At 39.4% G+C, this 25,635-nt stretch overlaps 2 protein-coding genes across 2 annotated transcripts in view; one reads left to right on the forward strand and one right to left on the reverse strand.

Annotated features, from left to right (window-relative positions):
• impg1a (interphotoreceptor matrix proteoglycan 1a) overlaps window positions 1-7,621 on the forward strand; it is a 17,620-nt gene extending 9,999 nt beyond the window's left edge. The window contains exons 13-18 of the mRNA XM_016237575.1: window positions 937-1,643; window positions 1,972-2,191; window positions 2,341-2,551; window positions 3,313-3,498; window positions 5,580-5,655; window positions 6,094-7,621. Of these exons, the coding sequence (XP_016093061.1) occupies window positions 937-1,643; window positions 1,972-2,191; window positions 2,341-2,551; window positions 3,313-3,498; window positions 5,580-5,619 (1,364 nt within the window). The 3' untranslated portion in view covers window positions 5,620-5,655; window positions 6,094-7,621. The remainder of the gene's footprint in view (window positions 1-936; window positions 1,644-1,971; window positions 2,192-2,340; window positions 2,552-3,312; window positions 3,499-5,579; window positions 5,656-6,093) is intronic.
• A 68-nt stretch (window positions 7,622-7,689) lies between these two features.
• Window positions 7,690-25,635, reverse strand: part of myo6a (myosin VIa) — a 71,700-nt gene continuing 53,754 nt past the window's right edge. Inside the window, exons 20-31 of the mRNA XM_016237576.1 lie at window positions 24,875-24,913; window positions 24,693-24,786; window positions 23,272-23,426; window positions 22,945-23,153; window positions 21,633-21,711; window positions 20,819-20,979; window positions 18,406-18,444; window positions 18,025-18,063; window positions 17,284-17,387; window positions 16,083-16,214; window positions 14,677-14,892; window positions 7,690-7,997 (exon numbers count right to left, since the gene is read on the reverse strand). Coding sequence (XP_016093062.1) covers window positions 7,798-7,997; window positions 14,677-14,892; window positions 16,083-16,214; window positions 17,284-17,387; window positions 18,025-18,063; window positions 18,406-18,444; window positions 20,819-20,979; window positions 21,633-21,711; window positions 22,945-23,153; window positions 23,272-23,426; window positions 24,693-24,786; window positions 24,875-24,913 — 1,467 coding nt within the window. The 3' untranslated portion in view covers window positions 7,690-7,797. The remainder of the gene's footprint in view (window positions 7,998-14,676; window positions 14,893-16,082; window positions 16,215-17,283; window positions 17,388-18,024; window positions 18,064-18,405; window positions 18,445-20,818; window positions 20,980-21,632; window positions 21,712-22,944; window positions 23,154-23,271; window positions 23,427-24,692; window positions 24,787-24,874; window positions 24,914-25,635) is intronic.

Raw genomic sequence — 25,635 nt, forward strand, 5'->3', positions numbered from 1 at the left:
ATCTGTGTTTCTCAATAAAATTGTTTGGTCAAAGAGATGTTCAGAGAGATGCTCCCAATCATAGCTCTCATTACAGAACATTACAGACTGTCTAATTTATATTTGATTGTGGAGTTGAGGCAGAATAAAAGGCTAAAAGAAAATAAGACACCTGAGTGCAGAAGTGACAGCAGTTGTTTAAGGTGAACGTCTTTTATCTCATGTATAAGAGAATATTTGAGGGGATATGACTGCTGAACTGTCACACATTAACTATTTTGCACTTCAGATGTAATTTATATCATCACTAATGATTTCCCAGAGGAAGACACTCCGACAGAAGATCTCCTTGTAGAACAAGAAGAAGAGACTGCATCACAACCCATGGAGACACTCGCAACTGATCTACCTTTGACAACTTCACCTGCAGACCTTAACATTTTTGAAGTAGTGCTAACAGATGTATCGGTCGTTACGCCAACACCTTTAGAAAAGCATTATGATTCACCAACTGAAAAAGTACAATCAACTGTTGCCCAGGAGTTACCATCTGTTGTTGGAGATACCGAGGAGCCAAAGCTCACAGAGATGGGTAAGAGATCCATGCCATCTGTGTTTCTCAATAAAATTGTTTGGTCAAAGAGATGTTCAGAAAAATGTTGAAAATTGTAACAAGATAGCCAAGTTTTAGCTATCATCTGAAACCCACTTATTCAGTTCCCAATCCCAGATCTGAGTACAGAATTTGATACTGGAGTTGAGGCAGGATAAAAGTCAAAAAGAAAACAAGACACCCGAGTGCAGAAGTGAAAGCAGTTGTACCTCATCTACATGGGGGAAAGAGAAATTAAGATTATTACTGAACAGTCACACTGTTCCACAAAATGAACTATTTCAGTGTGCAACTATTTCACCATTTAAAATGTAGTTTATAACCTATCATTAATGATTTCCCAGAGGAAGACACTCAGACAGAAGATCTCCTTGTAGAAGAAGAGACTGCATCACAACCCATGGAGACACTCACAACTCATCTACCTTTGACAACTTCACCTACAGACCTTAACAGTTTTGAAGTAGTGCTAACAGATGTATCGGTCGTTACGCCAACCTCTTTAGAAAAGCATTATGATTCACCAACTGAAAAAATACAATCAACTGTTGCCCAGGATGTTGATTTTACGAAGACAGAAAATGACAAAATGCTGAATGTGGAAACTCAGGATGCTGTTCTAACAGATGCATCAGTCGTTACTCCAATATTTTTGGAAAAGGATTATGATTCACAGACCGAAAAAGCACAACCAACTGTTGCCCAGGATGTTATATTTGAGTCAGAAAATGACCAAGTGTTGGATGTGGAAACTGAAGACCCATTTATTCATTTAAAAGAGTTAGACCAAATAGATGTAGTAAGTACTGAGACCATTGATCTCTTGAGTTATGACAATGGATATTCTTTCCCAAATGAAGGATATCCCTTGGAGACAACAAGAGCGCCATCACTAAAGTATTTCACAACTCCTTCTATGACCACAGCTAACAAAGGCAAAGAACTAGTTGTGTTTTTCAGTTTGCGTGTCACAAACATGCTGTTCTCTGAAGATCTTTTCAATAAGAGCTCTGCAGAATACCGATCATTGGAAAACACATTTGTTGAACTGGTGAGTGCAGCTCTTTCAATTTCTGTTGGCTGGCTTATTAACATCCTCCTTAATAGTGGGACATTACAGTAAGAAAACATACAACTCTTTATTTTCTTCATAAAGCGGTTTCTTACAGTGATGAGTGAATGGGTGGACATCTGCATATTGCTTCATCTTAATGCTTTTCACTGCATAGCCTATGCAATCTTTAAAAACGAGACTATACTTACACTCTGCAGTTAGATAATATTTGTGCTTAGATTCCTTCTGCTAACTCCTGCAATTGTCCAGTGGATTTTGAATGGTGGACATACATAAACTAGGCTTTTGTCTCCTCTGTGCACAGCTACTCCCATATCTACAGTCTAACCTAACAGGCTTTAAGAAGTTAGAGATCCTAAACTTCAGAAACGGAAGTGTGGTGGTCAATAGCAAGGCAAAATTTGCCAAGTCTGTGCCGTACAACATTACTCAGGCTGTCCAGCACGTCTTGGAGGAGTTTTGTAATGCTGCAGCCCAGTATTTGGACATAAAGGTTGACAGCCATTCCCTAGACATAGAACCAGGTAAGAGTCTTGGGCTTTGCAAGCATCATACATCAGCTGGCTGGTTCATTTCAAAACTGCATCAGTCTGTCTGGACACGGACAGAATTTCTCACAGAAGATCAAGAACTGCTACAATTTAGATGAGTCCCATTTCTTCTTTCATTTTAGCTGATCAAGGTGACCCTTGCAAGTTTCTTGCCTGCAACGAGTTTTCCAACTGCGTGGTAAACCTCTGGACAAAGGAAGCACAATGTTTATGTGACCCAGGCTACGTGACGGTGGATGGACTGCCATGTCGGAGCCTCTGCGTGGTCCAGCCTGACTTCTGTCTCAATGGAGGAGAGTGTGAGATTGTACCAGGGCACGGTGCCGCTTGCAGGTACCTCAGAGAACAAACACATATGTGACCCTGGAGCACAAAAGCAGTCTTAAGTCGCTGGGGTATATTTGTAGGCATAGCCAACAACATATTGTATGGGTCAAAATGATTGATTATTCTTTTACACCAAAAATCATTAGGATATTAAGTGAAGATCATGTTCCATGAAGATATTTTGTACATTTCGTATTGTAAATATATCAAAACTTGATTAGTAATATGCATTGCTAAGAACTTCATTTGGACAACTTAAAAGGAGATTTTCTCAATATTTTGATTTTTTTGCACACTCAGTTTCCAGATATTCAAATAGTTGTGTCTCGGCCAAATATTGTCCGATCCTAACAAACCATACATCAATGGAAGCTTATTTATTCAGCTTTAAGATGATAATTTTTTTTTTTTTTAAATTCAAAACTGTCTGGTTTTGTGGTCCAGGGTCACATATAGCTATGAAAAGTTAGATTCCATGATCTAAATGCAATTCAGTTCTGTTTTGGAATGGAATAGAATGCTTGTCTCTAATGTGAGATCTAGGTTTTTACCTTAACTAGGTAAATCAAGTTTCTGACTATATGTTGGCAAACTTAATATTTTTGCCAGCACTCCAGTATTTTTGGTAATTTCTTAAAAGAAATTCAGGAAATGACTGTTCTTTAGAAACATGTAAACACAGGGATGTTGTTGTGTAGCTCTGATGGATCTCTATAGGAATAATCCTCCACTGTGCATGTTCTAACTGTCTCTCTCGACCCTTTTAGATGTCCTGTAGGTAAATTCCGGCAATTTATCGGGGAGAGATGTGCAGAGCTGGTCTCCGTGACACTAGACCCCTTTCTTTCCCTAGTGTGCCTCGTGGGCGCGCTCACCTTTCTTTATGCCATCATTTCTCTCTTGTTATACATGTGCAGGAAATGTGTACGGACCAGAAAGACACTAACTCTAGTGTAAGCAGGTCTTTTTTTCGTCAGATTTTCTGACATATTTTGCGGTCAAATAATTTGTTGTGTCATCACAGATAACAAAACATACAGTAAAAAATATCTCTGAAATGCTGATTAGTCAAACATATACAAATTAAAAAAAAAATTCAAATTCAAAATTCAGTTTTTAAAGTATTTATTTCTTAAAGGGGTCCTATTATGCTCTTTTACAATGCAAAAGTACTCTCATGCTTGGTGGTTCGAAAAACGCATTATTTTTTTTACATAATTTACATTATTACAATACCTTTCTCCTCATCCTGGCACAAACGTCTCGATTAGTTCTGGCATTGATGAAGGTCTGCCTTCTGAAAAACTAAATGTGATGTGATTGGTTAGCTGTCCCAGTGCGTCGTGATTGGCGAACAGCTTAGACGGTGTTTCAGTACTGCCCCGCCCCTTGCCAAAGCAGCAAGTTCCGTCTGCTCCGGTTTAGTTAAGGATGGCGTCAATATTGCCATATCAATCTGAGCCAGATTCAGACCCCGAGAATATTGAACAAGAGGATCACGCAGAACCTTTGCACGCACGGATACTGCAAGACATATTAGAGTGGTAACGTTATTGTTGTTTTAGGTTTTTTGGGCTAAATCAAGTTTTAGATAGGATGTCAACAACCGCTTAATGATATTCCAATGAGCCGCTTTGTGATATCACAAAACCCGGAAAACAAACGCTGTAGTCCAAACGAGCCGTTCGTTGTAGTTCTTGAAAAGGGATTTTTTTTAGAAACCAAATATCTCCCTTTGGAGTGAACTTTGAGATTTGTAAGTTTGAAGATCTTTTTTATGCCCAAACATACACACCACACACTGACTAAAATTAAAAAAGTGAAAAAGCGTAATAGGACCCCTTTAAAGGAATGTTCTAGGTCCAATACTCAAGTTTGTAAAAAATAATTATATGTAGACTTTGAAGGTAACGGTATTGACGTCCAATGTCATCGTGTCTGTTTTTACAAACTAAGAAAAGAAATAGTTTATTCCTGGAAAAAAAAGCATATGGATTATGCTAATTTGAAGACATGCATCTTATATAATCGTTCTTAGAATAACTATTCACAGTGGATTACAGTGAATGTGGCACTATGGTAACAGTTTTATACAAAATTGATTTGTATAAAATGTCTCAAATCTTTACTTGCTTCTGTCTATTCTGTTCTAAACACATTTATGAACACTTTTTACCTCTTTAGATACATCTCATTCTGTGCCTTTTATCTTTGGGATATTCTCTTTTCTCTGTCTGAACAGTCAGATGTCCCCCATCCAGCCGCTCTGGATTAACAACTGAAGCCTCCACAAGCAGAAATTCTGATCAAATTATTCCAGAAAACTATCAATAAAAAGTAGAGTCCAGCATCAAGTCATTATAAAAATGCATCGTCATGTTTAACAGTATCTGATTAGGGCACAAGCTGTTCTCAAATACTCGAAACTGAAGAGTTCAGGCATTTCATTTGGGATTGCAAGGCAGCTCTGTATTGAAATCCCCATTACGGTTTCTTCTCCACAATTTTCTAAATGGGTATAACTTTCCATTCAAAACAGTGTTTTACACATTTTTAGGTGGTCTTTAAATTTTCACTTTACTAATGAGTTAATTTGAAAATGTCTACACTGGGAGTAAACTCATTTCTACTTCTGCAGCATCGTTCCATTGAATCACCACACTGAAATTCAACTAATATTGTTGTAAAAATAAATAATATTGTACAACGCCATTTATATATTTGTGTACATTTCCTGTAATTATATGAATGAATAGAAAATACATGTTACCACTTTTGCCATAAAACAAGACTTTACTCAAGGAATCCCAATATGATACCATTTCCAGCATGTTCTAAAAACAAAGCCTGTTTTGTACCTAAAAAACCTATACTAATATGTATTTTTTTTACAGAAACTGATGCATCACACACCTGTGAATTTGTCCTTGGGATATGACATTTTTTTGCTTTCCCTTCAGGTGATATTGATGTCTTTCTTTGCCTTTTAAAACCTAGGCTTCATATTGCTGTATGTGCTGTCCTTTTTTTATAGAGGCAGAGACCAGACCACCGTACCAGGCCTGACGAGTTAATCACAGAAGATTTACACATTATAATCAGTCACTGAGGTAAGTTCAGATTTCACATGATATCAACTTTTGTTGTGGTTGTAAGAATGAATCTCTAACTATTAGACCAGTGGCCAATTGCATAGACTAAGAATTGCTTAGACTATTCACCAGACTGGACTTTTTAAAGTCAACTACATAAATTGGTCTAATTTGACGAGTATGATTGATCACCCTTTTGTCTTAATAATGACTAAGTGTACACAACCAGCCACAGGTCTCACTTAATGTCATGTTTGAGGTTAACCATAACAACATTTTATAGACTAAATTTGTCACATGGGATAACTTTTTTTAAGCACAACCGTTTATACAGTCTGTGGTTTCAGAATATATAATTATAAATAAAAGTCCAAAATCATTGATGCAGCTATTAGCCAAACATCCTTTATCTATTGCACAGCATCAATGCAAAACAACTTGTTTCTCTTTTAACAGAGGTGGGACGTCCGATGGTGTTTATCCAGCCATTAAAAGACGTTTGAAAAGACTTCCCATGATCCCACAACCCCCGAAGGCTGTAGAATGAGTGGCCAAACATCCTGAGCAGATGGAGAGCCAAGCTGAATGGTTATGTAACCTGTCGTTCTCATGAGAACATCAAGAAACATGGCAGAAAGCATTATGGGTTTCCTCACAATGAGGGAATTATTCTTCTGTTCGATCATAATGAATACACACGGTTCAAAAATTCTCATAGTATGGAACATAATTTTGTTTTGGTGTATAATAATTATAAATGGTTTCACACGCATAGCGAATACATTTTTTTTTGTTGGTCTTTTAGCGTGGTTGTCTTGTGAAAAGTAGAACGTTGTTGGAAATATTCTTTGAATGCTATAGAGCGACAAATGTTAAAAAGAAAAAACTAAAGCTATAAACAAAAACTTGCTACAAAATATGAACCAATTTTGTAAGATTTACCCAAAGCACTGTGCAAAATGTCTTTAAGTATAGTTTAATATTAAATCTAGAGCTATGTTAGTGATGGCCCTGGACAGCCCTGAATAACGGTAAATAGCATCACTTATTTGCATTTATTTTAAATCCTTAGTCAACAACATTCATCACAGTGACATTTAATAGTTGTTTGTACTATAATAAATATATATATTTTTATCATTGTTACTGTATTGTGAAATGTTATAGAAGGTAATCCCTGAAATGAGGCTCTCATAACTATGTATTTTTGTAAATACAGTTGGTGTATTTATGTACACCAACTGTGCTGGTTTATATCTATAAAAATCTCAACTGTGCTTGTTGGAAGAAAACAGACAACTTTATTTAGCTGGAGATCTCATGCCTACATCAGTACCTTGTTTCGTTTCATACAAATCTTGCTTTTGTATATAGAAATAAATCTCATTTGCATATTGCTCTTATACATATTTGGTCTGATATCACAATTACAACCCATGCCTTGTGTGTCATATTGCATCATTTGCAAAACACACACATCATTGTAGATTGACAACATTAGGGACAATAACAATATCACAAGAAGACTAAATCGTATTATTAAAATCATTATTTTTTATTAAACGTTTTTCATTCAAAGTCATAATTTAGTTGTCATTACTTACCAGAGTTATTGTATTTACTGTATTGTAGCTTTTGTAAATACTTTATGCAAGCAGTTAAACTCACAGTGAATAACAAAACTCAGAATAGTGTAAAGTGCTGAACAATATCAGTATTTACATCTGCAAGTCAAAGAGGATCTTTATTTCAACGTGAGATTGATTCAAACGTTAGGAAGAAACTGTTGAATTTCTCTCAAGGAACATTCCCAGTAAAGTATTTATGGATTACTGATGTTCATCATATATCATAGCAAAAATATTACATTAAGTAAATTATATTAAGAGGCAGTTTAGAGGCAATTACACTGTCAAGAACAGCAATTAACGATCAATGAGATGATTCGACACACCAGATATTCAAATAAATCCAGAACAAATGAGACAGCTACTAAAAAGAAGCACTTAAAAAGAACAAATCAAAAATAATGTCAAAAGACTAAAAACCGAAAAGAATATTAAAAGACTAAAAAAAAAAAGAAGAACTAAATGAAAGTCAGTGCTGGTTATGTAGGAGTTGGTAGATTCCCTTATGGAACTAGAGCTGTTATGTGTGTGTTTATTTGAGCATGCTCTGCAGCATGGCAGTGGCGTACGTGGGTCGGGCCTGCCTGCTCTCTATGGCGTTTTTAAGGTACTGAATTCCTCCACAGCGTTCCCAGATCTCCTCAAACTGGCGCGGCAGAATCTCAGCACCACGCTTCCGAGTCAAACCGGTCTCCTCCAGACTCAGCTCACACATCTCCATATCATCCTTACCTATCAACACAAAAACAGACGTCACACATTAGGAACTAATCTAGAAATGAAGCAATATACGGGCTAATATTATCTATGTATACTCGTGAAGCTTTGTGTCCGGTCCATGTACCATCTCAAGGCTCGGATGGGACAGAGCAAAACTAGGGCTGGGTCTGCCTCCTCTGGGGGCAGCGCTTGCAGGTTCACTACCTGATCCCTGAAGGGAGTAGTAGAACCTTGGGCACATAGCCGGGCCGGGGCCGGGGCCTCAGGGTTACCTGGGAGTCAGCCAGCCCAAACTCTAGGCACGATTCATCGACTGAAAATGCATGCAGGTCCCCCTACCCTCTTGATGGAGTCCAATGCAAGCAGGAGCAGAATTTTCATTGACCGAAACTTCAGCTCGACTGAGTGCAAAGGCTCAAATGGGCCCTGCTGTAGTACTCTGAGCACTAGAGACAGGTATCAAGAGGGTATAGAGGGGGGACGGGGAGGATTCAACCTTATCGCCCTTGAAGAACCTGATGACCAGGTCATGCTTCCCTACCGACTTCCCTTCCATGGGGTCGTGGATAGCAGCAATAGACTTTAAGGTTAGAGGGAGACAGTTTTTGCTCCAACACTTGATGCAGAAAAGAAAAGCACGACTCTGATCGGGCATCTCCGGGGATCTTCTCGGTGAGAAGAACACCATTCGACGAACAGGTTCCACTTTAAGGTAGGGCTGTCAAAAAACAATTCAAATTTCGAATATTCGTCAAATTTAAAATAAAAATCCACATTCGAAAGCAAAAACGTTGCAATCGAATTATAGGTGTGCGTTAAGGAGGCAGCCTTATCAGCGACGCACAAGATGCGATGATGTTGTAAGTGTCGTTGCATTATAATGTTTTTGTTAGCCAATCAAGTTGAAGCCACTAGATGCGGCGCTGCTGCATTTTCATTAAAATATAGCGGAAAAAGAGAACATCAATGCGGAAAAGATGTTGTTTACATCAAAACTGATACCAAGCCATTCACACAGAACGCATATTTCACGCATTTTACACTAGACGGGCATCTATTACTGTTGCACTCGCGTCTCGCACAAAGGAGCCACATGTTTAGAAAGCCATGTAAAATTAATGCAAGTTTAACTTTGAAAAAACATATATCGAGACTTTATGGTGGGTTTTTCCCCATCCCACTGCATCTCATGTTTTTCAATGAAAAATGTTCTCTGGGTGATTGGCTTTCCGCCCTTTGTATTAAACTATGCATACATACATGATGCTGTTTTGTTTATAGTTGTTTAAGCAACTTAATTATAATTGGTTTATAAACATTATTTTAAACATTATGCCCTTTTTTTCCGCAGATAGTCATGTTATCTTATGCTTTGAATGATGCGCCCTCTTGTGGCCTCAGGAGAGAAGCCAAAAGCTTTTCTTCACCTTAACTGAAATTATGCGTTTTAAATTCTAATATAATTCAAATTTTGATAATATTTAAGTACAAAATTCGAATTTAGCTTTTCAGACATTTTGACAGCCCTACTTCAAGGCGTAAGCGTGCCTCGTAGATGGTGCTCACGCCGAAGTGATGGTGTCTACTACCACTTGGGGTACCAGAGGTCTGGACGCGGGTGCCACAGGATGCCCCATCTCTGAGTCTCAGTAGATCCTTCATCAGAGGAATCCGGCAAGGAGGGGCTGTCACGAGGAGCATTAGTTCTGGGAACCAGGTTCAATTGGGCCAGCCACAAGCAGGACCGGGGCTTCTCGTCCTCCCTGATCTTACACAGCGCGTCTGTGCGAGAAGGCTAACAGGGGGAAATGCATACTTGCACAGGCCCCACGGCCAGCTGTGTGCCAGTGCGTCCGTGCCGAGTGTTTCCTCGTTCAGTTAGTAAAACAACTGGCTGTGAGAGGTCTCTGGAGAGGCAAACAGGTCTACCTGAGCCTACCAGATCAGCTGGACCGTCTGGGGATGGAGTCTTCATTCTCCGGGAAGCGCAGCTCATGACAGCTCGTCGGCCAAATGGTTGAGCAGGCCCGGAATGTGAACGGCACGAAGCGATCTCAGATGCTTCTGACTTCAGAGGAGGGGTTGGCGGGTGAGTTGCGATATGTGACGGGAGTGCAGACCACCTTGTCGGTTGATGTACACAACGGTCGCAGTGTTGTCCGTGCGGAGATGGTTCAAGGCAAGGCACACTGTTAACAACTCAAGGCATTTGATGTGCCAGTGCAGTTGGGGGCCCGTCCATACACCCGACACTGTATGCCTGTCGTACGTGGCCCCCCAGCCGGTGGTAGAGGCATCCGTGTAACACACAGCATGCCTGGAGACCTGTAATAGGGGCACTCCTGCCTGAAGAAAGGTTGAAGGTTTGGCGGCAGGCTGGTGTAACATGGACCCGGTGAGTGCCGCGCTACCACGCCCACCTTGGGACTCTGCCATGGAGCCAGTGTTGAAGCAGTCTCATATGAAGCAGCCCGAGCAGCGTGACAGCCGCTGCAGCTGCCATATGCCCCAGGAGCCTCTGAAACTGTTTCAGTGGGACCGCCATCCTGCTCTTGAACATATTCAGGCAGTTCAACATAGACTAAGCATGTTTCTCTGTGAGGCGTGCTGTCTGTTTGACCGAATCCTACTCCATACCGAGAAAAGAGATCCTCTGCGTCGGGGAGAGTTTTCTCTTTTCTCAGTTGATCCGAAGGCCCAACCGGCTGAGGTGCAAGAGCACCAAGTCCCTGTGTTTGCACAACTGATCCTGAGACTGAGATAGTATGAGCCAATCGTCGAAGTAGTTTAGAATGCCAACGCCCTGCTCTCTCAGGGGAACAAGGGCCGCCTCTGCAACTTTCGTGAAGACACGGGGGACAGGGACAACCTGAAGGGCAGGACTTTGTACTGATATGCTTGTTCTTCGAACGCGAACTGCAGAAATGGTCTGTGGCGCAGAAGGATCGACAAAAATTAATGTACGCATCCCTCAGGTCGATCGCTGCAAACCAATCTCGCGGACGAATGCATCCGAAGATGCGTTTCTGCATGAGCATCATGAACGGTAGCTTGTGAAGGGCCCGGTTCAAGACACACAGGTCCAAGATCTGTCATAGCCCAACGCCGGGCTGTAAAACCTACTGTAAAACCTTACGGTCTTCATATCGGCTGGAGAGACTGGCTCTATCACGTCCTTTGCCAGTAGGACTGCGATTTCCACACGTAAGACAGGGGCATCGGCTGCCTTCACTGAAGTGGACGCCCCTGAACTTGGGGGGACGCCGGGCAAATTGAATCACATAGCCGAGTTTGATGGTCTGAAGGAGTCAGCTAGACGGACTGGGCAGCGCTAGCCAGTCTCCCAGATACTGTACAAGTGGCACCAATGGAACCACCACGTACCTGCGGATCCTGCGGTACCCGGGACCCAGCCTGGGCAGCTCGTAGGCAGTCCGAAGAGGGGTCTGTGTGTGCGATGCAACGCTTACCTGGTTCCACGATTGGGCAGAGGGTGTGTGAGTAGGGCCTTTGATGACGTACTCGAACCGCCCGCTGCTGCCTGCTGGCATCAGAGGAGGAAGAGTGTGTTCCGGGTTTTTGTCCGTCCGTGACTCTCTGTGTCCTGTTGGGACCCAGAGATGGAGAAAACTGCTGTTCTGTCGAGATTTTTGGAAACAAAGAATCTCCACCCGGCCCTCCTGCGGGAGAGGTGCGTTCACTATCTCCCAAAGAGCAGTTCCCTCCCTCTTTGGGTCGCCTGTCCCAGGGCCTCTTGCTCTTCCGCTTACCGCCAGGTTTGACAGGGGGCCTGGATGGGCGGGGTGGCCTGCCTACGTATACCCCCTAGCTGCACCACCATCGAGAGTGGTTAGGGAGTAGGAGTTAGCAGGTCGGTTTCTGGCAGAAAATGCCGTCCCAGATCTGGTAAGCTCCTCATGCACCTCCAGGAAGAATGGCACCGGGGCGGGGCGCTGAGAACCAGCGTGGGCCACCCCGAGAAACCAATCGTCCAACCTTGAGGGCTCAGGACACAGTGGAGGTGTGGAGGTCTCTACTCTAGCCCTATCCTCTCAGCGGCCCGGGAAAGCATAGCCATAATTTCTGGATCTGATTCAGGCATTGCTTCCGTCCCAGAGGGTGGCAGCACAGACAAATCTTCCTCTCTAAAAAGCTCCGACTCACCCGCTGATGCAGCGATTGACATCCGATTGTCGGGAGGAGCGCCTAAGGATACTGCTGGTACGCTTCTTGTAGAGGGCCCAACACGTTCCTTTAGCAGCTCAACTGGTTGCGGAGTGCAAGAGGAGTGATGGTCCCCCAAGGGTTGGTTCCCTGGAGGGTTTGCCATCACTGTTACCCCCAGACCGCCCGTGCTACTGCCTGAAGTAGTCCTCGCCTGACTGCCGCCAGGACGAGAACTAGAACGAGGCGGAGGCAACGCAGCTCCGCCCCTTTTAAGGTAATGGAGCCTGGTCCGCAACTCCAAGATGGACATCTTCCTGCAATGAGAACATGACTCATCCATGAACACCACCAGAAATGCACGGGTGATAAGTTGTCTATAGCAAGATGCAACGTCGTCTTTAGAAAGATGCAATGTTGTCTTTACAAAGAAGCAACGTCGAGTTTGCCAGACGTAACATTATCTTTAAAAAGACGCACCCATGAATGCTCTTTTAGGGAAAAAAGCTTATTTAGCGTGTTAAAGCGCACAGGGTGAGATGGTTGCCTGCAACACAAACAAGGGGCAGTGCAGCCTGATGTGTGCAACACACTCGGCATGGGAAACCACCACTGCTGAAGCGCCATACCGCCAGCACCAAGAAGCACCAAGAAGCTCCAAGAGTGCGCTGAACTCATTCAGTCTTCTCTGTAGAGTAGTCAGGAGCAGAACGATGTGATCGCTCGTCTCCTAAGCGAAAAGCTGAGTATGCGTTAGACCTGCTGCCTAATTATACTCGTGCTGCAATCAGCGGCTGCTGGATGCAATCATCACATGCCAATGTGCATTGGCTTGTTTAGTTACACTCAAAGTAGATTGGAATCTCGCTTCGAGAGAACAATTTCGTTGGTCAATACTGATGTGATGTCGAGAGTGACCGACTGAAAGGGAACACTAAAGTTCTATGTGCTTCTAATGAAATCTAGATTCTAATGATTCTAGTGAACAAAATATAAAATGTGAAAAAAGTACTTGTTAGTACTTATTACCGACAACAACAATTTCAGCCATGCTGTATTCAAGTAATAAACTCATAAAAAATTATTTTATAAAATAAAGTACAGTACAGTGATAATAACAAACGCAAACTCTTGGGATGTTTGTATCAGAGCATTTTTTAGTATGACGGCTATCACTAAATTAGGAAATTCATTAGCCTGATACCAGAATTACTTCAACTGCATCCCTATATTAAGTAAGCAAATTGGACTAAAAAAAGAATAATAAAGCCCCAGTGTTGCGGAAGCTATTGCTGAAACTGTAGCTTGTCAAGATACTCATAATTTAATACAGTTCAAAACAGTTAAATGTAATCTGATTTTATAATTTAATATCATGAATATAGAATTTTTCTTTTCAAGTAACATAATTGTTTATTAGTAATAAGTCTTCTTTTTTTGGCAAAAGACAATGAGGATTTCAATAACAGTAACTGCATTAAACAGATACTGCTCCTATGTGACTCATATATTTATGACAGTGTGAACAGCACAATATTTTTGATTCAGATTTGGGATACTTTCATACGTGGTCCTAAATCAGATTCAGGTCTGATGTTTGCAATGAGACCGGAGTTAGAATGGTCATATCATTCAAGAACGACATTCGTCATAATTCTATGCTGATGGGAGTCACTCCAATGATTTTACATACCGCGATACCGGTAGTTCTTTGATCACTCAGTGAATATTACAGACAGTTGTGGATGTATTCAGTGGAAAGACATTGAGGTGTTAAACTCTTAATTATTACAGTGACAGCTCCACAAGCTAAACATAAGGGGTCGAACAGTAAATATTTAAAAACTTTGCACTCTTTTTCCTCATCTTTGCCCTCCTTCACTGGATTCACTGGCTTTTGCGGGAAACATCAGCTTATAAATGAATGCACAAATGCTTACTTGAGTGTGCTTCATGCCATATTGTTATCGATCTTTTGCGCATACGGGTCAGTTTAAGACCATAATTCGTTCACACTGGAATCTGATATTGCCCATATTTAAAAAAAAGACAATGTGAACAGCCAAACAAAAAATCGTATCTGAGCATTAAATGGTAATAGAGCACTAACGCTTGCAGTGTGAACACAGCCTATTTTAATTCACCTAAAACTGATGAACAGTTACATTTAACTACACATTACTATATTAAATAAAATTATTTGTTAATACAAAATGCTGAGATTGATCTAAAAGACTTTCCTCAATACACTCAACTGTAAAGGTTGGCATATACTGTAAAACAATTCAGCCAAAAAGTAGTGATGTAATGAGTGATGCTGCTCTCCACCGATCTCATTATTTTACAATTTTGGAAAAACTGATGCAGTTACCAATGTACTGAGTATCTCTATCAGAAACACAATTCACTGACACCAACAGCTTCTCTCAAGAGCAAATGTAATGCTGTGAGAAATTAAAGTGAGGTAACGCCAATGAACCGACATCTCCAAATGAGAGAAAAAGATGACAGTGAAAGTGAATCAGACCTGCCACCAGCAGAATGGGGTGTTTATCCGGGTGCAGCTCCATCTGTCTGGCAATCCAAGGCCCATCAAAGTGTGCATACCACCATCCTTTCTTGTTCTGAGGGTCTTTGTATTGGTCTCCTGGTCGGATGAAGGGAATGCGAAAGAAGCGCTGCTGTCTGTTCATGACGATCTCTTGCTGCCGGGGCACCACAGGCACAACCGGGTTCTGCTGGGCTGGAGGAGGACAATGGGATGACAACAATAGCATTAATAGTGTTACAAAAAACATCTAAAGTTTGAAACAGAGTCTAAAGTTTGGCGCCAACCAGCCATAGCAAAACTTATATTATTCAACTATTAAAGAAACCAAAAAAAAAGTATCACAATTTCCACAAAAATTAAGCAGCACAACTGTTTTCAACATTGATGAAAATAATAAATGTTTTTTTTTTTTTATCAAATCAGCATGTTAGAATGATTTCTAAAGGATCATGTGACACTAAAGACTGGAGTAATGATGCTGAAAATTCAGCTTTGATCACAGCAATAAATTACATTTTAACAGATATTCACATAGAAAACTATGACGGCGTTTTAGTGCCACGTTAAAAAAATGTAAAAATCTTAAGATTATGAAATTAAAGTCGTAATATTTCGAGCATAAAGTTGAAATTACGAGAATAAAGTTGAAATTACGAGAATAAAGTCGGAATATTACGAGAATAAAGTTGAAATATTACGAGAATAAAGTTGAAATTCTTCGAGAATAAAGTCGAAATATTACGAGAATAAAGTCGAAATACTTCGAGAATAAAGTCGAAATGTTTTCTTTATTCTCGGTAATACTTCGACTTTATTCTCGAAATATTACGACTTTATTCTCGTAATCTTAAGATTTTTTATTTTTTTAACGTGGCACTAAAAAGCCCTCGTTGAAAACATTTATTTTCAATTGCAATAATATTTCACAATATGACTGTTTTTACTGTATTTGTGGTGAAGTAAATCTAGCTTTGGTAAGCATAAGATTCTGCTTTCAAAAGCATTAAATATATATATATATATATATATATATATATATATATATAATAGTAAGGAAAGCAGCAGGAAAAGGGATATTTTATTTATTGTAAATATTGTTTTCTATTAGCTTAGTTAAGTGAGTGAGTTAGGCTAAATATTGGATTTTTTTCTCTTTGCATTTCATTAGGTCCTTTAGTTATGTTTTGGGGAGTTAGTCAGCTGTTGGTTTATTTTTTGGCCTTACTCACCTATGAAGCCTTGGCTTCCAATTATGTCAACTATTAAAAACAAACCCACACAAAAATTATTTCTGTCTACAGTAACCAATTTGCATTTCCTCCTAACTCTAGATCCGGCTGATCTCAGTTTTTAAAGGAGATCTCCAGTGGGATTTTTCTTACCATAGTCTGTGATGGCTTTTGGTGCTCTCTGCTCATCCTGAGTGTTGCGTTTCTTGTTCTTTGACTTCCACGCGTGATAGACCTTCAGTCTGCGGTGAAACTCCTCACGACACGCAGATAACAACTCGATATCTAGATGGATATTGTAAAAAGAAAGTTGGAAACTGAAACAAAACAGACATTCACATTTTTACCCATCGATACAGAATTACGTTCATTTCAAGCAGATAATGTGTAAGTAGCAAAAGACAAGCGGATTATATGCTATGTTTCTGGTTCATAAGCATAAAAAATTATGTGGAAATCAAAAAAAGTTTTAATAATTTGTAACATTTAAAACAAAAGCTAAAATCTAAAATGGAACTTTCAGATTTTAAGAATGCAAAGCAAATTTGTGACATGGGGTTTGTGACTGTCTTTCTTACGCTGAAGCACACAAGACATTGTTTGAAACTTCAAGTAACGGATCACATGATCATCAGGATTTGTCTGTGCAAGCTTGAGTGCAAAGTTGGAAACTGAAACAAAACAGACATTCACATTTTTACCCATCGATACAGAATTACGTTCATTTCAAGCAGATAATGTGTAAGTAGCAAAAGACAAGCGGATTATATGCTATGTTTCTGGTTCATAAGCAAAAAAAGTTTTAATAATTTGTAACATTTAAAACAAAAGCTAAAATCTAAAATGGAACTTTCAGATTTTAAGAATGCAAAGCAAATTTGTGACATGGGGTTTGTGACTGTCTTTCTTACGCTGAAGCACACAAGACATTGTTTGAAACTTCAAGTAACGGATCACATGATCATCAGGATTTGTCTGTGCAAGCTTGAGTGCAAAAGTGAGATTTGTTATGCTGAAAATATAATTTGTAAAGCAAATATCTGTGTTAAATTGGATAAAAATGCAAATGTGTGGTTTGGACTCTTGGACTGCTGTATACTGTCATAAACATAAGTAAAAAAGCAAACAAACATAAAACACAAATCTATGTCATATTCATATGCAGTCATGAAAACAACTTTCTTACCACAGGATGTTAAAGCAAATATCTGTGTTAAATTGGATAAAAATGCAAATGTGTGGTTTGGACACTTGGACTGCTGTATACTGTCATAAACATAAGTAAAAAAGCAAACAAACATAAAACACAAATCTATGTCATATTCATATGCAGTCATGAAAACAACTTTCTTACCACAGGATGTATTGATGGCGTCCCGTAATTCAGCATATTTCCACTTGCTGAGTTCATATTTCTTCACATCAGCTTGAGCATTTGTGGCAGTCACCTGTGGACCTCTGAATCCACAGAAAACACAAACATATACAGTTACACAACAGATACAATTTCCTACTGATCTGACTCTTTTTGGACTCTTGCTCATTTGAGAAGCTGCCGGGTACAAAAACAACAAGGATCTCAACGTACCAATTAAAATGTAAAAACACATTTACCCTACATACAATTAATCAAATTTACAAAACCCCTTCATTTTTAAACCTAAATCAAGCACATGCTAATAAACAATATTATTTAAATATTGCTACAAAAATGTCTCAATTTAATTGCGAAACACAGATTGCATCAGAGATCCGTCGAAGAAAAGAAAGGGTTACACAACAGCAATAACAGGAAATCAATTTCAGAGAAAGAAAAAAAGGACAAATCAGCATTTAATAAATTACAAGGAAGGAACATTAATTCACAGACAGAGGTAATAATAAAAGAACAAGTAACTCTGGATTCATTTTGATTTACAAAATATTGTGTGAAATTACTGAAATATTGTGATTGGACTATGAGTATGATCAGAATGATTCAAATTTGATGCAGTTTCAGACTTCAACAAGGTCATTTTGTCTTCCTTTCAGTGGATAATGTTTTGATTTTTGGTTGTGTATATCTGTAGTGCCAACAACAAACCCTTCTACCCACCGAGCCAGAAGATCAGACATTTCCTTGGCCATTTCCTCCCTAAAGGACATGATTATTGGACCATGGTACATGTTAGCATATGACGTCATTAGTAAACTGCTCATAGGATTTTCCATTTGTGCATTTGACTAAACAGGATCCAATATAAACTGCCACATAGCTACTGTTTTGACATAAATATGCCTGAATGTCATGATTCTGGTGATCGTCTGCTGAGACTGCAATGGCTCTGATTTCAACCTATGATTTTAAACACTCGACATAAGCTGCACCCATGGTGCTTATTGGAAAAAGTTGACAAAAAGCTGCTTTTAAACTAAACTAGAAATGCTCAGCAAAGAATAAAGATTTAAATAGGAGACAGTAAAAAACGTAACCTACATGGTCAAGCTCTTGAGTTTTTGTGGTGGTGGTGCAACACTGTAAAAACAGACAGGAAGAGCATTAAATAGAGTGACGGAGAAACTAATCAAAGTCTCCGCCGGTAATTAAACAAAATCCCACCACCATTAACGCTTTCTAAAAATGTTCCAGGTTCAAGACAAAGGAAAGGGGTCAAAGCATGAGAAATCAAATTATGCTTGACCTTTGATATATTCAAGCTTATTATGCTATAAAAATAAATGGTAACACTTTACAATAAGGTTCATTAGTTAACAACATTAGTTAATATTAACTAAGAATGAACAACACTTCTATAGCATTTGTTCATCTTAGTTAATGTTAATTTTAGCATTTACTAATGCATTATTAAAATCAAAAGTTGTATTTGTTAATATTAGTTAATGCGCTGTGAACTAACATGAACAAACAATGAACGACTGTATTTTTATTAAGTAACATTAACACTGTATAAATACAGTAATAAATGTATTGTTCATTATTCATTCATGTTAGTTAATACATTAACTAATGTTAACAAATGACACCTTATTGTAAAAGGGTTACCAAATAAATAATGTGCTATACATTTTTTTTTGAAAACTACGCTCAATATTTTAATACATTTTCTTTGATGAATTATTTGAAATTGAAATTCATTTATTTGAAATGCAAATCTTTTGAAACATAATTGTCTTTATGGTAACTTTTGATCAATTTACAGTAATTCTTTAGTAAAGATTTTTATTATTTGAGCAAAACTTGTTATCTGGTTGCACTGTATACATCCACTGCACTGTGGTTTTAAGTTAAACTTGCATTGAACCCCTGTGCATTGAGCACATTCCTTTAACCTGCAGCTGTATGATTGACTGTGTTTGCATGACAAGAAACACTCTAACATATAAATGCATGTGCAATGGTACATGTATTGCAATTCATTTGTACTAGGGCTGTCAAATAAAAAATTCGAATTTCGAATATTTGTCGAATTTAAAATAAAAAGCCACATTCGAATTTTAGGTGTGCGTCAGGCAGCCTTATCAATGGCACACATGATGCGATGACAATGTAAGTGTCATTGCATTTGAATGTTTTGTTAGCCTTTCCAGTTCAGCGATGCTGGTTGTTCATTCAAAATACTGTAGGAAAACAGAACATCAAATGCGGAGAAGATGTTGTTTACATCAAAACTGAAACCAAGCCATTCACACAGAACACATTTATCGCATTTTCTAGAGGGACATCTATCACTGTTGCACTCGTGTCTCGCACAAGAAAGTCGCATGTTTAGAAAGCTATGTAAAAGTTCAACTTTTACAAACATGTCTCAAAACTTAATGGCGTTTTTTCCCCCATCCCACTGCATTTCATATTTTTTTATATAAAAAGTACTCTTTATTATTGGTTTTCGGTCCTTTGTATTAAACTACACATATGTACAAGGTGCCTTTTTGTTTCTAATTGTTTAAACAACTTAATTATATTTGGTTTATAAACATTATTTTAAACATTACGCGCTTTTTTCAAAAATAGTCGTGTTATTTTATTGCTTTAATTAGGGCTGCACGATAAATCGCATGCGATGATGATGCGCATCTCATCAGTAAAGCCGGTTCTGTGATTAGTAGTAAATCTCCATCACGTGCTTTCAGATGAAGCGGCATTTAATACACTGACAAGCTACACAATATCATGTTCATTATCGCAGAACAGATGAATTGCCTTCAATTATGAATGCAATATTGCGTAGCTTGTCCGTGATCTACGGCTCTGTGTATTAAATGCTGCTTCACAGAACCGGCTTTACTGACGAGATGCGCATGATCATCACATGCGATTTATCGTGCAACCCTAGCTTTAATAAACGTGCATTAGTAATATTTTGCTTGATGCGCCCCCTAGTGGCCTCAGGAGAGAAGCCAAAAGCTTTTTCCCCCAACTGTAATTATGCCTTTTAAATTCGATTATAATTCGAATATTGCTAATATTTAAGTGCAAAATTCAAATGTAGTTTTTTTTTTTGCCATTTTGACAGCTCTAATTTGTACAATGCCTTTTTTTTCCCTCAGCCCACTGGAGTCATTATGATGTAAGATTGCTCTATGGGGCATGTTTAGCTGTAGGGTGTGCTGGGTAAACATCTGAGGCTGATGATACACGGGGCAACTTTTCAAGCAATGTTGCCGGGCAACTTTAGTTATGGGAAACCAGGTGAGACACAGGGCCCACGACCGATCTAATGTATCCAGATAGAAATTTGTTACCCATTCTCAGTGGGAAAGTGCCCAAGCAGCACTGCGTTATCATATATCATATATATCATTATTATATTAAAAGGTTGTGTATCATCAGCCTGAAGGTATGCCATTTGCTTGGCAGCTGGCAGCGGAGTTCAGAGGGACACAAATACCTGCGCAGTCCGGCTTCCACGGGCGTCTCCTCTGGGATGAGCTCAGCCTCGCTCCGAGCGATCCGCAGGGCCAGCTCTCGGTCTCGCCGCTCTTGCTCCAGCACGGGCTGTCGGGCCGTCTCCTGCTCCCTCTCCGCCTGCAGCTGCAGCTCCATCTCCTCCTAAAACACACCAGCAGAGACACTCGTCACATATCAACCAATCAGCTGCTACCAACACAAGTGTTCGGCACAAAAAAACGCAAGCAGCACTTATGTTTTCAAACAGCTGTTATAATTGACCCTTTTCACAAGACTGTGTTTAACGGTCATCAGCATCGTAAATCCATCGTAAACAAATTATGTAAACTTTATAAAACTATACTTTGTATTATATCACCTTTACATCAAATTACAAAAAAAACAGTTAACGCTAATGCGAGGGTGTTTCTAAAGCAGCGTCTATGGGAGGGATGGTAAATTTGACATTTTTGAAAGTTGTGGAAACACTATTGTGGAGTTTTTCTTTTGCTATTTGAGCAAATGGGAATGCAAAAAATATATTTGTGGTACTCTCCCACTCACTGCTCTCGAAGTTAACCCAACTATGACGACTTCCGCTGCTGAGAAACCTGCAAAAAGGTCCATACAGTATGTAAGGAAACAACGTCTATCTTCTTCTCACAGGTGCAAAAACAGCTGTTAAGAAACATTCCTGGCCAGGAAATTCCCACCTATCGGCAGGTGTGACTAAAGGTTCATTTGAGATCCTGCTAAGGGATGAACATGAAGAGAAAATGCAGAAGAAATAATGTGACGTATAAAGCTGAGGTCACCTGCAGTCTCCTCTCCTCCTCCTCTCTTTTCTTGCGCTCTTCTTCTTCCTGCTTCCTCTTCAACTCCATCCCGGCTTTCCTAAAACAAACAGACACACATAGAAGCTTCAGCAGAGCTGGAGACAATAACGTCAGAATTAGTGACCAGGGGTTAAAGCAAAAAAAAAATCCTGAGACTGAACTTTTTTCCGGGGGTTGGGGGTTGCGGGGGCGCATGATTACTCAGAGCTGTTCACAAAGCTCCGCTGCTTTTTTAATAGCTTTTCTATGTAAATATAAAATTTCTGACCATTGCGCCTCGCAGCTTTTTCAATGTGTTGCGCTCGAGACCCAGGCTTCTTTTCCATTCATCAGCTGCGACTCTGCAATTGGATACTAATGTGTGTCTCGTGTTTATAAGAGCAAAAACTTTTGATTGGCTAGTAATGTTAGTTTGGTTGAGAGTGAAAGCTGTGTTCCTCTCATACATTGGCAGGCGAACTCATGAACTTGAACATGATATCAACAAATGTTTTTAAATAAAGGAGTTTTTAAATGTAGGATGACTATCTTTTTTTCCTGCAGCCAAACGCCGCATGGCGGAGATCCGGCACAGTGCCGGAGAACTTTAAGACCTGCACTAGGGCTGAGTGATATGGCCAAAAAAATTATCACAATAAAATTGTTTTCAACGAGGGGATGCAGAATCTGGCAGGGGTGCAGAATTCGGCACAACAACAGCTGGGTGCCGGAGAACTTTAAGCCCTGGTTATCAGAAAAGAACAATCTTAGAGATTAGGCAGACTAAATGATTGAAGGAGTCTGGCATGTGTCACCAAAGAGAAGCTTGACATTTTACTGGAGAACGGAGTTCAAACGAGTCTATATGAATAATAAGATCTATTATATGCATTTTTAATATTCACAAAATTATCTAAAATATGCATTTAGAAAGTCAGGTGAATGTTAATTACATGCTAACTTTAATTAAATTCTGCCCCCCCCCATTAGCCAATTATAACAGGTCCTTTGCATCTAGAAGTCTTAAAGGTACAGAAGTAAAAACAGTTTCCGTTCATTTAATCAGCATTGGCACAAACATTTGATCGGAGAGCTACAGCGGATAGATTTTCAGTGATTTAACATTGGCTATTGTAAGAGTCATATATACTTTAAGAATAGTTTGATGGTGCTTTATGGTCCTCATCCACTTTTATTATACAGGAAATACTGGCTGGTATACGGTTAACAAAAATTCCACCTTTTCTGTTTCAGTAATCTGGGTTAGGAACGACATGATTTCTGTCATTTGTTAATCCGGATGTATACTCACAGGCGTCTGTCCTCTTCCTCTTGTTTGCGCTTCTGCTCCTCTTCCTCACGTCTATTCCTCTCTCTTTCCATTTCCTCTTGGATGCGTCTCAGACGCTCCATCTCCTCCTCCTCCTGCTTCTTCTTCTGCATGGCGCTGAGTAGCTCCTGCGAGCGAGTGACCAGAGCCTGGTGCTCATGGTCGATGTCTATGCGGCTCATTACAGTGCTCTAGAGAGAGGAGATACACACAGGACATGGTTCTTCATCTACAGCTCTTGTAGGTTAAATGAGGAACAGGGGTTTTCAGGAATATGCGCTGGACGTGTTCTTTCTCTCTCATACACACCTTTATCTTGAGTATGTGGGCGTTGATAGAGGAATCGAGTTCCTGCATGTGTTTGCTCATCTCCTGTTTTCCCTCCTTTAGTCCAGACACCACCTCATTCAGCTTCTCCATCCTCTTCTTCAGGTTACGTGCCTTCACCAGCCCATCGATCCTAACACACACACACACACACACACACACACACACACACAATAATGCTTTTCACTCCTGCTCGAGTATTCCTGAGCATTCAACAGTTTTACACGCAGCATCTGTGACGTATTGATGCTTACCACAGAAATTAATTTCAGTTTCACTATTGTTCAAATGTTTTGCTTTTACTCATCAAGGGCTGCATTTATTTGACTCGACTGAATACAGTAAAAACTGTAATTATGTAAAATATCACTCAGTTTAAAATGACAATTTAAATAGATTTTCTAATATGATGGAAAAGCTAAATTTACTCCAGTATTCAGTGTCACATGATCCTTGTCATTCGAAATCATTCTAATATGTTGATTTGCAGTTCTGAAAACTTTTCGTTATTATTATCAATGTTGAAAACATTTGTGCTGCTTAATATTTTTTGCAGAAACGGTGATTTTTTTTCCTTTGATGAATACACACAAACATGTATGTTGAGATACATCAGGTACCCAAACTGAGTATAAACTGAGAAATTTGGTGAAGATGCTAATAATTATATGGACAAAAAGTAAGATGAAATTCTGACAGCTTGTAAATGAATGAGATCTTCATAACAGTATCATAATATGTCAGTCTGCTGTAACAGGCTACTTACATAAAATGCATATAAATATCAGTTGTCACTCCATATCTCCCAATATTTATGTCTAAGTAAGATGATATTTAAATGCTTAGTTTTAGGATCAAAAGCATATAATGCAGTGCAATACAATGATCACCAAGAGATGAATAAATAAACATTCCTCAAAACTGATCAAATAAATGCATGGATAATCAAGTAAACCTAAGTTGCTTCATTTTGAAATATTACTAGCAATGTCATTTTTTATTTATGTATCAAAATCAGTACAGATTTCTCAGCAAAAAGACACGTGAACCACAACGTGAAAGGGTTTTTACAATTTTACTAAAAGTATAAGCTAGCAATCAGATGACCAAAGGCATGTAGAAGACTGTGTAGTTGATGCATCGTGTGTCCATGAGCTTCCCTCCCTCACCATAACATAATAAATGTCACATTAAAAACTTTAATGTAGCCTATCAATTAATATGAGGTCATAAACGCTTCACTCATAATAAATAGCTATTGAAATGCTATTTAAAATGGTTTTAGCTGGATTTTCACACCACACCTCAGGATACATCAATCAAAATCCTGTAGGAAACAATGTGATGACACTGGCAGCTCTGTGTAACGTGATGTGTGTGTGTGAGTGTGTGAGTGTGTTAACCTGAGCACTGTAGTTGAGACAGAATCTGAGCGCCCTCAAAATGATGGCTGACCATCTTCAGATTGGGCTTCACACAGCGGACAAAACTTGAACCCTGAAACACACATGACCTGCTGTAACCCACAAACATGTCATTGCTTTCAGCTAAGGTATGTGGTAACATTTAGCATTTGATGACTCACAGTACTGTGCAGCTTTTCCAGAAGAATATTCAGTTGAGTCTGTGAGAGAAAAATATGAAAAAATAAACAACAACACCTGGGTATCAAACGTAAAACTTTTTATGCCTATCCAAATAACATTAAAGTGCCCCTATTATGGATTTTTGAAAATTAGCTTTCATGCAGTGTGTAACAGCTTTAAGTGAATGAAAACATCCTGCAAAGTTTTAAATCTGAAAGTGCACAGTGAAAGTGAAAGTGAGGTGACATGTGGCCAAGTATGGTGACCCATACTCGGAATTAGTGCTCAGCATTTATCCCATCCAAAGTGCACACACACAGCAGTGAACACACACACACACCGTGAACACACACCCGGAGCAGTGGGCAACCATTTTTTTGCTGCAGCGCCCGGGGAGCAGTCGGGGGTTCGGTACCTTGCTCAAGGGCAGCTCAGTCGTGGTATTGAAGGTGGGAGAGAGCGCTGTACATTCACTCCCCCCACCTACAATCCCTGCCGGTACGAGACTCTAACCCACAACCTTTGGGTTACGAGTCCAACTCTCTAACCATTAGGCCACGACTTCACATATAAAGTTATTGTCTCTCAAAAGAAAGAGTCGACTCTGAATCATTGAAATGAGTCGTTTTTAAAATGAATCTCAAGCCGTTTCATGTTGACGTGAAACATGAAACATTAGCATATTGCCCGCCCACTTGTTGTTCTTTTCACATTGGTCTGAATGAAAATGCAAATTCATTCTTTGCCACTAGGTGCTGCT

Source organism: Sinocyclocheilus grahami, unplaced genomic scaffold (assembly GCF_001515645.1).
Source record: "Sinocyclocheilus grahami isolate Dianchi unplaced genomic scaffold, SAMN03320097.WGS_v1.1 scaffold519.1, whole genome shotgun sequence".
Taxonomy (NCBI): domain Eukaryota; kingdom Metazoa; phylum Chordata; class Actinopteri; order Cypriniformes; family Cyprinidae; genus Sinocyclocheilus; species Sinocyclocheilus grahami.